Below are 16,901 nucleotides of genomic sequence, written 5' to 3'. Positions count from 1 at the left end.
TACATGTATATGTGCATTTTTGAGAGTAGAATCCAGGCACATTCCTCCCATAGCTGGTCTGTGAAATGAATTGTGCATGCAGCAAGGGAGAAGAGGAAAAAGTCTAAGCCGTTTGACGTCACTTTGGAAATGAGGAAACATGCATAGAAAGGGTTGCTCAGTCCTGCAAGCTGACAGTGCTGAAGCCGATTGGTTAGCTGCTGCCTGCCAGTGGCAACTGACTTCAGCACCTCCCTTCACGAATAGCTGCTGCTGTTTCCTACACAGTCTTATACCCAGTCACACTGCAGCAGACCCAAACTAAACTAGAACCCAAAAATCCGCAAGCTGTCACAAAAAGTGAAATTCTACAAATCTTCAGCTCTTGTTCTCTTTTGATCTGATGCTTCTTTTTCTCCTCGTTTTATTTTGCCCCCCTTCTTTCATCATTGAATAGTTCACACACGTAATCCTGGATGCTGTTGCTGGACTCTGCAGCACGAGTCTACATGTACAAGCAGCATCGATCAGAGATTACAAGGCAATCGGAGGTCACTGAGCTGCAACTATGGTTAAATGTCTTGTTTAATGGTTGAGGTAGGTAACAGTTATTTCATTTAAATCCGAGGCTGCGTGTCACTCTGAATGGGTTACAGGAGCAGGGTTCCAAAAACGAAATTGGAAGCAATATGTCATGTTGTTATTTGCCTTTTTTTACCCCCGGTTTGGTTTTGTTTTGGTTTGGTGATGCAATTATATTTCCATGGTAACAGGTTGATAGTATGTACTGCCTTCATCTGCTGCATTTTGGCCTCTGACAGATTTGATTTGCTTAAAAGGTGATGTGTTTCCCTTAGCTAACAACTTTGTTGCTTGTAAATATAAAATAAAAAGTTAGAAAAAAATCAGAGACTGTACATAGTGCAGTCGCTAAAGAGCTATATATTTATATCATATGTCATATTAAATGGATTTCAGTTGTGCTGCTGTGTATCTGCTAACAAATAAGCTGCAGGCATAGCTTATACAAAATTGGTTAATACATAAATGCAATGACTTTATTTGCCAGCCAGGAAGATCACTCTTTCATACCGATAAGAACTCTATTTTTACAATCCTTTGAGTGGTCACGTCTGACTATGACAGTAAACGTGTACTGCCCAAGTTAATACCAGACAACACATTGGCACAGTGTGGCTGATTTAATTGTGATCTATCTATACTCTTACCATGCATTAAACCACAATATGGGAGAGGGGGTGAAGTTCATTAATAATGGTTTGCTGCAGGTGGTATTATCGCCAATTGCTAGTCTTTACAAATCAAATTGATGTAAAGTAAATGACAGATGCTTTGCTCACATTAATTGAGATTTTACTTGTTGAAATGAGAGCACACGAGAAAATGACAGTAAATAGAAAATATAGATTTTTATCCATAGTAATATATAATGCCTCACTACATTTACACACTTTTAGGATGCTTCATTTCGAGTTTAGAAGTTTTATTTATCCAGTCTGAATTTAAAACAAAATATTATTCTTTATCCTTTCCCTCCAAACACTATTTTGTAAGCATATAAAAAGCCACTGCTAAGTCAAATCAAGTAGTTAAAATAATAATGAAGCCTTTGTGGCCTAGGTAGCAATACAACACTAGTCCTCATGCAATGCAGAACTTGCTAGGAGATTGCTGCAGTGTGTGAGTGTACAAGGCACTGCATAATATTAGTGATGAAGTACAACAGGTAATAGGAATATCTATCTATCTATTTATCTATCTATTATTAAAAAGGTACATTTATCATTTTTTTTCAGAAGTGTCTTATTTCACAGCAGTACAGATAGTTATTTTACTTTTATCCTGTTTACGTGTTGAACAGCAGCTGGCCCTAATGTTTTGTCTATTCCCACACTGCAAATAGTCTACGGATCATGTCATCATTTACTACATCTTCTCTTTCAATCTTTTGAGATATGCATTTAAAAAGAGTCGTTTCTTAGAGATCATAGGAGCATGACTTTTACAGGAGCATACCTAGGTAAACAACATTTGTGTTAGGAAGAGGCCTCTTTTTCTATCACTAACACATGAGATAATAAGGACTTCTATTGCAATAGTCTCTGCCTTTTCAATGATACAATCTTGAGTGTGACAAATGCTGTATTTTAGCTAAGTGTTCTATTTTATACTACTAGTAGCATTAAATAACTGTCCAGTATGACAAATTGGATGAATTTTGATTTATTTGAAATAAGCTGTTTGTGAAAGATAATCCGTGGGTCCTAGAATACTTAATTCAATTACACAGAAAAGATCAGAAAGTCGAGATTACATTGCCCTACTCATTAGCCTTAAAGTTAGCAAAATGGTTTCTCTCCTGAAAGGTGTTGCATTGAAATGTACTGCAGTATTCACAAGCAGCCTTGGAGTTAAGGACTGTACATATATTATCAGGGAAAAATGCAGAGGATGTGGTATGTGCTGTGAATGGACAATTGCTATTCTGCAGTGCCTGGTAAGAAAACAGGGACTTTGTGTGTTGCTAATACATGATTGAGACTCTTAACATTTCCTTGGCTGTATCGTGTGTGCTGTTTATTGGAACTAGTAATAAACTCATTAATATATCAGACTTTAGATGATCTTAGCCAATGCTTTTAGAAATCTTGTGTTCGGGCATCAAAATTTACTATGTAACAACCTTCTTCTGTGGTATGAGGGCAAAGCTATGTAATAAGTTTCTAGTGAATTCATAGGCTGAATATATGTTTGTGAAGATACCGGGGTAATGTTTAGCTCTTTTATGTTGCCAGCTTATTGATTGGCCTGAAAGCAACCTTATGTACTAACCTGGCACCCCGAGTTCTCCTATGTGGGAACAAAATAACCCAGGCAAAATAATCAATTATAATTTACAATATTTAGGTTTATTAATAGAAACAGTGGAAAGGGCACTATTGGGTTAAAATGCCAATAGCAGTTACAGCATTCTTAATAAAGGGTCAACACAGATCCACAAGACCCGCAGGGGATTCCAGAATAAATGCAAAGATTTGCTTATTCTCGCTATCCTCTAGTATCGTTCCGATCTTCAGTCAGACCAGCACAAGCCATAACCCATGCCACTCCTGACATTCAGCACATGATCATCCAGTCAGAGAGTGAGCTGGTTCCCTAGCAGCAGTTCTTATACGGTACCGATTTCCATCCTCTGGGGCGGGCTTGTGTCTCCTAGCTTCCCAATGGAAAGCACTTATTTGTCAGATCAGGATCCTAGCTCCCTTCTGACTCTGACTGACATTTTTAGGATCCAGGGGCAGTAGCAGCTGTCCTGTGGTGCCAGTCTTTAGCTGCCCCCCCTCCTGTGTGATTTCTGCAGAGGCATTACTTCACTCTGTAGACCTTTCCCCCAGGGGACCTTAATCACTGTGATGAGATTAGGTTGAACTTTGTTCCTGACTGTTAACCTGTGTTTTGCCAAACTGCAAATGTCTACATCAGGCTTGGCTAACCTGTGGCACTCCAGGTGTTGTGAAACTACAAATCCCAGCATGCTTTGCCAATATATAGCAGCTTATTGCTGGAAGGGTATGCTGGAACTTGTAGTTTCACAACACCTCCAAAAAACATACTGGTAGGTTATTTGGCTGCTATAAAAAAAAAATTACCCTAGTCTCTGTCTGTCTTCCTCTCTGTCTGTCTGTGTCTGTCTGTGAGTGTGTGTCTACATTAGGGAATTTAGACTGTAAGCTCCAATAGGGCAGGGACTGATGTGAATGAGTTCTCTGTACAGCGCTGCGGAATTAGTGGCGCTATATAAATAAATGATGATGATGGAGTGCCACAGGTTAGCCAAGCCTGGTCTACATGCTTCCTCCTGAGTCTAGCCTGATCTCTAGAACCTTGACCGGGCTAACCGCAACGGCTTGACCCAGTGCTTTGTGCAACACTGAAGCAGGCTGCGCTTGCCATGTGCCATGTTTCTTGCTGGACAGGTGGTAGCCAAGATTGCTATAACTCTCTTACAGATCTGGTAGTAGTGCAATAGCCACCTCTCTGGCAAAATGGGGATCCTGGGGAATAGAAGAGATAAAAAGCATTCCTGGCTAAAGTCCATTCCTTGTGCGAAATGAGAAACACTTATGTTGAGTTATGAACAGTGAACCTCATTTTTCATCACAGTGTTCACCCCAAGATTTGGCTGCCTCTGCTTGTAAGGAGTCTTAATAGTCAGTGAGACTGGGGTTTTTGCTTTATGGACAGAAAGTAAAAGAGTATAGTGCTATACAATTCTACTTTTCCATGGTTAAATGATGATATTATGCATATTTACCAATATTTGGTAGGTGGGCCAGGTGTACTAATCCTGTTACAATTTTAGTACTGCTCTTCAATAAAAAAAAACAATAGGATTGCATTCATTATATGAAAATAATAGTAATTATACTGTACAGTCAGTGGATCACTATTGAAAAATATGGACTTTACCAAATGTTAATACATGTGCAAATTAGTGACAGATGTCAGCTCTGTATGTATTATCCTGTACTTGCTTGATAAGATACGTGTGTTTTTTCGCTCTGTAAATGTTTTCTCATATTCTGTTTTGTCTATGATCATGTGACACTGCCACTCAGCCAAGATACAGGCTACTTCCGAAGTCAGTGCAAGGTATCCATTCCTGCAGCATTTATTTTTACAAATTCTTGGCTCACACAGCAATATATAGGCTTGTACTTTCTATGGTGTTCATCCTGTTTCATTTCAGTAAACCATTAATCAAATGGATTGTGAACAGACTCTGTGCTCATTTTTATCCATATCGTACATATTTATTCAACAACTCTAGAGCAACCAAAACTGTGTTTATATTCTTGAGATGTGAAGTCAGAAACTGCATCCTGAGTCACAGAACTTGATTTGTCTAAGTTTGGGTAAGCTCTGAATCGGGCCCACGCTGCCATCTATTTCATTTTTCTTTTTTTAAATATCTTCAGGACTTCTGGATACCTACAATATCAACAAACATATAGGGCCTGATTCATCAGAGACCACAAAGCGAACATAATGTGCGTATTAAAAAAAAACCAAGTGTATAATGTGCGTATTAAAAAAAAAACCAAGTGTATCGGATATACGCACGTCCGTATTCAACAAAGATCAGATCTGAAGAAACGTCTTTTGTTTAATACATATTCTATCGTATATTGGCAATATGTTCCTTCATGAATTAGGTACTAAGTTTCTTACGTGACTTAAAATCTGGTGCACGTAACAGTGTGTTTTTGTTTGCCCCTCCAGCTAATTCACTAATAGACGTACATATGTGAAAGATATGCATGTATTGCCTATTGACAGAGGAATGCATAAGTGTACAACTCCTTCCTTATTCTCTTTATTTTTATATTATTATTACCTTATTATAAATTTGTTTCATGGCATCATTTTCATACTCACCCTGCATATTAACCCTTTGTATCATGCATTACCACATCAACCTGTAGACATGAATATGTAATTGCATGATATCAAATACCCATATGGAACATATCTCTCCTATACATTTGCTTATAACAAATAAAATGCACTAACTTTTTTTATAAATAAACAACTGCAAAATAAAACAATTATAATAATTGTTTTAACTTGTCAATATACTTGATAATTTTTTGCTCTTTCTTAATAAGATCTTAGAAGGGGAATCTTCGCAACCTACAAAAAAAAAGGAATAAAAAGTGTAAATTCATAATACTATAACATTTTGTAAACATATCAGCTTTATCACTGTAGTTTGTTTCCACATTGCTCTAGCTCAGCAGAGTACAGAGGTGCTACATTAAGAGAAATTCTCTGAAACGTTCATCTTATGCTGAACACAGTAGTAGGCAGAGGACTGCATTTTGGAGGCACATGCAGATATATTGGGGGTGATTGCTTGGCAATAAACACTTATTATTATAGGCTAATGATGTCAGACACCTGTAGAATGGCAATCTTTACCTAGGCCTAGGCAAAGATACATATAGTAAAGAAAGGCTTTCCAATGCCTACACTTTTATTCTGCAAAGCAAAATTATTTATATTATGCTAGATTATTCAGTCAGGTTTCTTACATTCTTCTGCAGGGGCCTAGGATGTCCTTGTCTCCTCAATCTCCTCCACTTCTGCCTCCACTTGGGGTTACTCCAGGGGCATCTCCGTGCTAACTGCATCCTTGAATTGGGAAAAAGATTGGTTGTTGGATGGAGAACGTTTCTGGACCTTAACCCGGGCCTCCTCATATTTCTCCTCCTGGCTCTCCTCTTAGCCCCCCTCCTGGGCTTCCTCATGGCCCTCCTGCTGACATCGGCAGCAGAGTCTTAATTGGCGGCGGCAGAGGCATACTGTTGGAAGAAATATGACACCTTAGTTTATTGATGAAGGTTATCTCTGTCTCACTCATAGATACATACAGATAATATTAGGTTGCAATGTGAAATATTAATACCATACATGGGCCATCATTGCCCAAATAAAAACATCTCTACACCACTATCATATGGACTTTATCTGGGAGTTTCATATTAAATACATTGCTTGCCTGTTTTTCAACAAATCCAATATAAAATTATTTTAGTAACATACAAGGCCATCGACAAAATTGGACCAACATACATCTTCTCACTTGTCTCAAGATGTGCGTCTCTATTCCACACTCATCACATTCTCCCAATCCCGCTTACAGAACTTTTTTTAGGGCTGCACCCACTTTGTGGAATTCACTTCCTCGTATAATAAGACTTTCCTCTAGTCTTCTAACCTTTAAGCCTTCTCTGAAAACCCACCTGTTCAGACAAGGTTATAATATTCCTCAACCACAATCTTAATCTTCCAAGGTTACCCTATTACCACCCTCTATACAGCTAACACAAGACAACAACCCTCTGACCAACATTGCTATGTGACTGATCATACAGCTCACACAATACTTTTTATCTTGTATTCTAGCTGGAAATATGCAATATGATGTAACACTTAACCTTGTGTATCAAACTCCCATTGTCCCATAGATTGTAAGCTTGCGGACAGGGCCCTCTTACCTCTATCTCTGTATGTATTACCCAGTATTGTTTTATTACTGTTTGTTCCCAATTGTAAAGCGCTATGAAATTTGCTGGTGCTATATAAATGTTGATGATGATGATGATGATGAATCACATACTGATTCAGAAACACCACTATTACATAGCAGGCCTTGTACTTTATCTAATGAATGTTGTTACAAGACATATTGCTTTGTAATGGGCCAGATATAACCGTAATCTTATCTTACAAAAAAATAAAAACATTTATTATTATCTGAACTTACGCCTAACAATTTCTTTCCTTAAGTCGGAGAGGAGATCACATTGCCTCAGATCGCTCCACCGCCACTGGATCTGCACTATGCTGTGTCTGCTGCCAAACTGTCGCCGCATATGCAGATTCACCTATTTATATGCAGCATTTTTCTCCTCACTGACATGTACTAAGCTGCAGGACCAAAATAATGATCCATTGTGCTAGTAAGTACCCACATTCTGCATGAGAGAACAGTGTTACCGTCATGTTTGCAAGTGAATGAGACTTTTCAACATTCTCTTCACTGATTGGCTCTTGGGCCACGTGTAGGCTTAGGCATGTCAGTTGCGGATCCCTTTTATACCATATCTAAAATAGCTGACTTTTATCTGTCAATATATCACAGTAATCATCCATATCCAGACAGCTGGGGACATGGCAACACCTAGCCATTCACACAGAGGCAATTGCAGAAGAATGCACCTCCATACCCAATATAAGAAATGGAGAAGCAATCATTCAGCCCTGCCATTTTGTGATTTTCTATCTTAGCAAGATTCAGAAGTGCTCTTATTTGTATGATTTGTGATACAAGTCCATGTGATACAAGTCCCCAGTGTGCCCTACATTGCCATATATTGATGAATACAAGGACTTATGTGAGACAGTGTATAGGCCATAGTTGCCAACTCCCGGGAGAGGGGGCAAGACTGGAGGGCGGGAGGGGGCGGGACAAGGCCAATCGCGTCATTTTGCCCCCCCCGCACGAAAACGTAATTTGCGCCGCGGGGGGCAGGGCCAAAATGACGCGATTGGCCTTGTCCCGCCCCCTCCCGCCCTCCAAAATGACGTGATTCACCGAGAAGCGATTCTCCGGGATGCGGGAGAAATGCCATCTCCCCCAGGTGACTAACTCGAATTTCAGGAGTCTCCCGGACTTTCCGGGAGAGTTGGCAAGTATGGTATAGGCCCTGAAATGTTTTTTTTACTAATGACTGCCTGTTTAGATTCATGACTGAGCCATACCAACCAGGCCCAAGTCAAGACTCTGGCTCCTCCTCGTTGGGATCGAAGCAGAGGCAGACAAATTTCTTGACAAGAGAGGTTGAAGTACTGGTACAGCTGGTGGAGGCTGCAGACTAGCAACCAGCAGCTCTCTGCCCCATCAAAAATGCCAATCTGGGAGGAGATCACTATGCAGGTCAATGCCGTGGCTCCAATTCGGTGATCAGTAACTGCGGTGTTAAAACAGTCAGCATTTTTTTTTATATTAAAACGATTAAATTGTGCTCTGCATACCTACTACAGTTTTTTGTAAATTTGACAAACTTTAAAAATATTGTCCAATGTATGGCAGAACAATATCTTTATTAACTTTAAAAACTTGTACATTATCATTCCTACTTTGCCACCTTTTTTTAAGTCTTCAAAATAAGTATTTGCGCTGAATGGCTTTCTGTTATTAGTTTGTGACCTTTATGCCCAATACATTTCTATCTATATGTAGGTCTGCACAAGTATTTTTAAAATGTCTTGTATAGTATACATTGCAACATTCTTATATTTGAACATTTCATACAGGTGGTTGGACTTTACGCGTCGGCTGAAGGACAAAATCTGAGACCACCGCAACAATGCTAGGTGGACAGGCAGTGGTCCCCAAAACTCTCTTGGACCTCATTCCCTTTGAGACCACGGCATTGGCCTGCATAGACGATTAGTTGGTGCAGGGGGTGGGGAGGATTAACACTGGAGATAGACCATCCTAACCACACCACTATCCCACGGAGATAAAAAACAGATCACAATATATTCATAAAAAATTCCCTTGACTAATGTTTTGTTTACAGAAATATAAAAGCACTCAACAACCCACAATTTGCCCACAGAAATCTACAATTCAAATTTTAGCACTTGCTAATTTGAATACAAATAATACTCTTACATTCACTGAACTTATACTGTAGCCTAGCCAGCCTGTAGAATCTGGGCATGTTCTTATGCCGGTTCTGGGCATGTGCAGAGTAATTGTGCACATAATGTGAAACGTATTGCCATTTATGCTATTTGAAGAATCAAGCCTATAGTCATTTACTCAAAATGCACTTGGACACCCTAAATCGCTATATAAATTCAAATAACACCATCTACTTGCACAGGGCATTATAGGCTTGATGCAGAGTTGCCTGCAATTGAGTCCCAAATCGCAGGTGCAAATTGCATTCAGTTAAAAAGCAACAATTGTGGGTATATGCTACAACTATCACTAGATACATGCAGTTCTCCACCAGTTCCATATGCACCTAGTTTATGCCAGCCATACATTACATAAACATACACCCATGTTTATAACCATTTGTTTTTCTTGCAAAATACGCATCAATAATCTTCAAAAAAACTAATACAAGAGAAACAACTCCCCATCTTGCGTATGTGAAAAAATGTAGCTTAAACAGGCAAACAAAAGAATAATATATGCACATGCCACACCACCTATTAGCATCAGAGGAGCAATAGCAAACAGCCAGGCACAAGCAATTCACTATTGCTGTTGATCGTTATCATCATCATTCACTATGTACACCCTCCCTCGACCAGCCACAAATAATAGAGCAGTTTCACGGAAGATACTCTATGCAAACTGGCGTAGTACTCTGCATCAGCTCCTATATTTGATTGTAGACAGTGATAAGAAAAACAAGGTATAATTATACTGTTCACATAATTACTTTTTGTAGAACAACCAGTACACTTTCTGAATTCCTTCTTGCAAGATGGACCCCCTATAGCTATTGTATCTTTTGCATCTACAGTAGGTCCATTTCACTCATATACTCTTGCACAGCCTACTAGATCAAGTAGAGCTGTATTTATTTATTCATGCAATTATTTGCTAAGCATAGACATTTAACATATGTACAACCTCTTTATAATACAAGATTACTATGTACTGTATAGCATCCCTTTAAGTTCTACATTTTAGAGATACTTACTGCTAAAATCTTTACTTTCATCTTAATTGCAGGATAAAAATGTAATTCCTGTGTATTTAGCTTAGTGTGTGTTTGTTCTGTTTGCATAAGCAGTGGTGTGTACAGTGCACACATGACAGTCTGATATATATTGTATTCCTTTTAAATGTGAGACAGCATGCTGTCACGTAGGCTCAACATTGGGTTTGTTTGCTGATTAAGAAGCCATTTTTTTCTGATTTTAGCCTAGTGATCGGCAAACTGATACATTTCAGTCACCGCATGTGTGGCCCTCTAACCTTATAAAGAGCCACACATAATCCTTAACCTCAGTAATAAATTCAAACAATGCATTTTATCAAAGAAAAATACACCTATCTGTAATAACATAATAACAGACATTTTAAACAAGTGTTACAAGCTATAACAAACAAATCTGACAAAAGAAAACTAATGTGCTGGGGGCCCACAGATTAAGACTTGGAGTGGCTCACAATACAATGTATAAATAAAGTTCCAGTCCCAATTTTAGTTTCTGAGATGAACTTTGTGCTCGTCACTTTTTTTTCACATTGTTCATGTTATATACAAGCGTCTATGCATCAAGGTACGATGAGCTATTAAAACAGAGAAAGCAGTCTTCTTCGTTAAATGGCCATTGCAAAATGCATCAAAGGCTTATTGCAGCCTGACATAATCCACTTAACGTTTGTCTTTGCAGTCCCCATAGTTTAATATGGTGACTGTGAAGTTTTGTAATGCATGAAGCTTTGAAAACCTTTGTCTTGCGCAGAGAGGTAACGTCATCTCAGGATGGCGTTACCTGTCTTTTCCTATGGGATTCTGCTGATGCCTCTCCGGTTTTGCAGAATCCGTTACACTGGAAGTGCTTCCTCCTTTTACCGGTAGTACTAGGCTGCCGGTAAATAGGGAGATTAGATCACAGTTTAAGTGGACTGCTGTATAACTCCTACATGGCATTCAGCAAAAATATGTATTTCTATTAGTTACATCATGTAGAAATGCTACAATGTAATCCCAGCAAGTACTGTGCTTTGCTGGGCTAAGTCAATTCAAATTGATAATTAGAACACCACTTCATTGTAAAGGTCCACTATACCCCTGAAAATATCAAAGTATTGCATCCCCACACCATATCAGACACTGAATCCCATCCTACATCTTTAGGTCTGTGTTTTATTGGGATCTGTTGAGATCTGTTACAGATTCAATAGTTGAGGCTAGAGGCATTTGAGCTCTTATACCATCAATGTACCTGTGTATGAATCCAACAGTCTTTACAGTGCATTTCTGCAAAGTCTACAAGTTGCCAGTCACACTCTGTCTGCTGTTAGAGAAGCATCTCCATCCTAAGCATCTTCTCTTTCTTATTCTTCTGCTGCAGGAGAATAAGAAAGAGAATGATGGACATATTTAGTATACATTTTTAGTACGTGTAATCTATCCGGTTATTTCATATATATTATTCAGCTTGGTATTATAATACCTTTCAAATATATTACTGACAATGTGTGGCCTAATTTTATTATTTAATTTATTTATTTATCTGTATGTATTTTTTAGTACAAAACCTGATTTTGAGTATGATCAAGATCTGTAATATATCTGCACACCTTCGACCAGCCTGGTTCTCTTCAGCTCCAGCAACAATTCCCTTATCATAAAAGAGTGATGAAGTCCCAGCTGTAATATGGTGGATCCAAAACCAAAACCAAAACACACAAGGGTGGTTTTGCCAAAACCAAAACACGAAGCTAACCCAGATCCAAAACCAAAATGAAAACCACTTCATGGGGGTCAGTGAGCATCTCTAATTTCTATGTATTTCAAAACTAGTATAAAACCTTACATACCATACTCTAAGGCACCTACATTTTCCACAGTTTGTGTCACACGCCGGACTCCCGCTGTCTCCCCGAGAGCCGGCGCCTGTCCCCGCTGATTCAGGAGGCCTCCTCCACCAGGATCCCCCCTGTTAAGCAAAACTCACATACCTGGTTCCACGCCGCTGCCACCGTCCAGTGCTGTCTGTTCCTTTCTTCCGTTCGGCGCTCAGTCTTCTGCGCATGCGCAGAGCTGTCTAGCCCTTTTCTGTGCTCTCACTGCCCTCTATTGGCTGCCTAATAGGAACTGCACTATATCTAAACCCTATGACCAGAACTCAATGCTGGTTCTTTCAGTCAGTCCCTGACTCTAGTATTGGATACAGCTCCCGTGTTTTTGCTCCTCTCCGAGTTTCCAAGCCGCTATCCCTCCGGGAACACCACCTCTAGGTGGCTACGCTACCGAAGCTCCGGTCAGCACCCCCAAGTGGCAACTATATTCTACTTCTGCAAACCAACTTCCGAGTATCTACGTTGCAGTATCTTCCTGCTATTTACACTCCCAAGTGGCAACATCGCTGAACATTACCGGCATCATCAATATCAAGTGGCAAGTTTATTCCTAATTGATTCTACGCTCTCTCTACTGTGGTTCACTGGGAACTTCCTTAGGGGACCGCGACCTGCAAGTGGAAGCCGCAAAAGCCCATATTTCCTTGCGGGAATCACTGGTGAACACCTTTCACTTGTTAGACTCCGTGCCCCTAGCAAGAGTAACGCCAATCCCGGCTGAACTACTAGGATCCGGTTTTAACCCTACTGGTACGTGACACTAAGAACCAGCCATGTCAGATCCTGATAGAGAACCTTCCGCCAAGGATATGCTTCAACACTTGGTTGGAAGAGTGGAGCGCCAAGATGCGGTTCAGATGCAACTTTTACAATGTCTGCAAACTCTGGCTACCCGTTTAGACGCACTACAGGTGGCTCCGCCTCAGCCGGCTATTCAACCACAACCACAAGTAGCTGAGGGTCCTCCTGCAGCTGCTTCCTCTCTGCGTTTGCCAACTCCCTCCAAATTCGATGGTGACCCTAGCTCCTGCCGTGGTTTTTTAAATCAATGCTCCATCCAATTTGAGTTATTACCTCAGAATTTTCCTACCTCCAGGTCAAAAGTGGCTTACATGGTCTCACTCCTATCCGGCCAAGCCCTAGCATGGGCCTCTCCTCTGTGGGAGCGTAATGACGAACTCCTCAACGATGTTACAGCCTTCACCTCAGCATTCCGGAGGATTTTTGACGAACCAGGACGAGTGACATCTGCTGCTACAAGCATCCTAAGACTCCGTCAGAACTCACGGTCTATGGCTCAATACGTTATTGAGTTTCAGACTCTATCCTCCGAACTCCAGTGGAATGATGAGGCGCTTGTCGCTGCCTTTTGGCAAGGGCTGTCAGAGAAAATCAAGGATGCCCTTTCGACTCAAGAATTACCTCCCACGTTAGATGCACTAATTTCTCTCTGCAACCGGGTAGATCTTCGGCTTCGGGAAGATCGTCCGAGAAAGACTTTCCTAGACGTGCTACCCTTCGGCTAGCTCCTTGCTTTCAGCCACCCACATCTACGGACGAGCCTATGCAACTGGGGCGCTCCCGTTTAACTCCGGATGAAAGGGAGAGAAGGATGAAAAACAAATTATGCCTATATTGTGGAGATTCTGGTCACCTCCTGGCTTCTTGCACCCGGCGTTCGGGAAACGACAAACCCTAGCCTGCACTGGAGAGGTCAGTCTGGGGACTCTTACTTCCTCTCCAACTTCTTTTCCAGACCTAACCTGTTCCTTTCCTGTCACCTTGCATCTACTTTCAGGGCCCAGGTCATCCAAGGCCTTATTGGATTCAGGAGCAGCTGAGAACTTTATATCACAATCGCTAGTAACACAACTTGCGCTGCCCACTGTTGCGCTGAGGAGGCCCATGGCCACTACTGGCATCGATGGCTCCCGTCTCCCTCACGGCAGTATTCTTAGACGTACCAAACCTATCTCCATGCAAGTGGGGGCCCTCCACTGGGAAAAAATTTCCTTTCTCGTCCTGCCATTGACCATCAGCCCAATCATCCTTGGATTACCATGGCTCCATCTACATTCACCCCATCTGGATTGGCCTTCATCACAAATCACTGCATGGGGTCCAGCATGCTCTCACCACTGCCTGACACCGGTCAAGCCTCTCGGCTTCACGCAAATTCCAGAACCCACTACTGTTATCCTACCGCACCAGTATTCTTCGTTTGTGGATGTCTTCTCTAAAGTCTCTTCCGAGCGTCTACCACCCCACCGACCTTGGGACTGTCCCATCGATCTCCTTCCGGGGAAAACCCCTCCTCGAGGCCGAGTCTATCCGCTCTCACTACCCGCGACAGAGGCTACTACACGTTACATCAAGGAAAATCTGCAACGCGGCTTCATTAGACCTTCCTCATCACCTGCCGGAGCCGGGTTTTTCTTTGTAAAGAAGAAAGATGGAGCACTCCGTCCTTGCATTGACTACAGAGGCTTGAACACCATCACTATTAAAAACCGCTACCCTATTTCTTTGATCACTGAGCTATTCGATCGCATTAAGGGTGCGAGGATCTTCACTAAACTCGATCTCCGCGGTGCATACAGCCTGATTCGGATACGCTCTGGGGATGAGTGGAAGACGGCTTTTAATACACGGGACGGTCATTACGAATACCTAGTAATGCCGTTCGGCCTATGCAACGCTCCTGCTGTTTTTCAAAGCTTTATTAACGAAATCTTCCATGATTTGCTATATTCCTACGTAGTGGTATATCTAGACGACATCCTAATATTCTCCAGAGACCTTTCCTCTCATCGCCTACATGTGGCTGAAGTTCTTTCCAGATTACGCATCAACCGTTTATTCTGCAAGTTGGAAAAGTGCATTTTCGAGGCCTCTAAATTGCCTTTCCTGGGCTATTTAGTGTCTGGATCAGGCCTACAAATGGATCCTGGGAAAGTTCGTGCTATAATCGACTGGCCCCAACCAACCACACTCAAAGCCATTCAACGTTTCCTGGGTTTCTCCAATTATTATAGACGGTTTATTGCTAGTTATTCCTCTATTGTGGCACCTCTGATAGCTCTTACCCGAAAAGGAGTGACACCACATCTTTGGTCCCCAGAAGCGTTAGAAGCTTTCCACTCTCTCAAAAGAGCCTTTTCCTCAGCACCTATCCTCCAGCAACCCGATATTTCTCTTCCTTTCTTTCTAGAAGTGGATGCATCCTCCGCCGGTGTGGGGGTAGTTCTTTCTCAAAAAAACTCCCAAGGCAGGTTCCATCCATGTGCATTCTTCTCCCGCAAATTCCTGCCAGCAGAGAGTAATTACGCCATCGGGGACAAAGAACTTCTGGCTATGAAGTTGGCCCTAAACGAGTGGCGCTATCTTCTGGAGGGGGCTCGTCATCCAGTTACGATCTTCACGGATCATAAAAACCTACTCTATCTCCAGACAACCCAATGCCTGAATCCACGTCAAGCCCGCTGGTCGCTTTTCTTTACCCGATTTGATCTGCGGGTCACTTTCAAACCCGGAATAAAAAATAAGAAGGCGGATGCATTATCTCGGGCTTTTCCAGGAAATTTGGGAGCAGACACTTTGCCGGAACGTCCTATCTTGGACTCTAAATGTCTAAAATTATTTTCAACAACTCCAGCTCCTATTCCCCCTCAGGGGAAAACATTTGTTCCTCCTCATTTACGGAAGAGTCTCCTACGCTGGTCCCATGCTTCACGATTTGCAGGTCATCTTCGCTCCCGTAAAACGTCAGAATTACTCTCCCGACAGTACTGGTGGCCCAATTTCCACTCCGAAGTTAAAGATTTCGTGGCTGCCTGTCCTACCTGTGCTCAAAACAAAACCCCCCGCCAAGTCCCACAGGGGCTACTCCACCCTCTTCCACTACCTACCAACCTGTGGACTCATATTAGCATGGATTTTATCACTGACTTACCCCCAGCTAATAAATTCAATACCATCTGGGTCATTGTGGACCGCTTCTCTAAAATGGCACACTTCGTTCCACTCATCGGTCTTCCGTCCTCAGTATGTCTGGCTCAACATTTCATAAAGGAAATTTTCCGACTACATGGCTGTCCCGCTGAAATTGTCTCGAATCGTGGGGTGCAGTTTGTCTCGAAATTCTGGAGGTCCCTTTGTCATCTTCTGGGCATCCGTCTGAAATTCTCTTCCGCGTATCATCCCCAGACCAACGGCCAGACGGAAAGGGTAAACCAAGATCTTGAAACGTTTCTCAGGATATTTTCCTCAGCCAATCAGAGGAATTGGGTGGATTTATTACCCTGGGCGGAATTTGTTCACAATAATTCCTTTCATGAATCCACATCATCCACTCCCTTCTCCGTGGTATTTGGGCACCATCCTCGCATGCCAGAATTTTCAGCCCTCCCTCCCACCCAAGTGCCAGCAGTTAACACTTTCTATCCATCTGGTCTCGAGTTCGGAAGGCTCTTAAAAAATCCTCCACTCGCTACAAGTTAGCGGCAGATAAGAAACGGAGAGCTGTTCCTCTGTTGAAGATTGGCGACAAGGTATGGTTATCTACAAAGAATATTCGTCTTAAAGTACCCTGTATGAAACTGGCTCCTCGCTACATTGGTCCTTATAGGATCATTCAAGTAATCAGTCCGGTTTGTTTTAAGTTACGACTACCATCCACTCTGCGTATTGCTAATGCCTTTCATATTTCCCT

The 16,901-nt window shown here is 41.7% G+C and overlaps 1 protein-coding gene across 1 annotated transcript in view; it reads left to right on the top strand.

The window, feature by feature from the left end:
- The first annotated feature begins 239 nt into the window (after positions 1 to 239).
- Positions 240 to 16,901, top strand: part of PDE7B (phosphodiesterase 7B) — a 363,754-nt gene continuing 347,092 nt past the window's right edge. The window contains exon 1 of the mRNA XM_075203180.1: positions 240 to 576. Coding sequence (XP_075059281.1) covers positions 556 to 576 — 21 coding nt within the window. The 5' untranslated portion in view covers positions 240 to 555. The remainder of the gene's footprint in view (positions 577 to 16,901) is intronic.

This window comes from Mixophyes fleayi, chromosome 3 (genome assembly GCF_038048845.1).
Source record: "Mixophyes fleayi isolate aMixFle1 chromosome 3, aMixFle1.hap1, whole genome shotgun sequence".
In the NCBI taxonomy this organism is placed as follows: domain Eukaryota; kingdom Metazoa; phylum Chordata; class Amphibia; order Anura; family Limnodynastidae; genus Mixophyes; species Mixophyes fleayi.
Note: the sequence above shows the minus strand (reverse complement) of the source record. Positions and strands in the feature narration are given on the sequence as shown.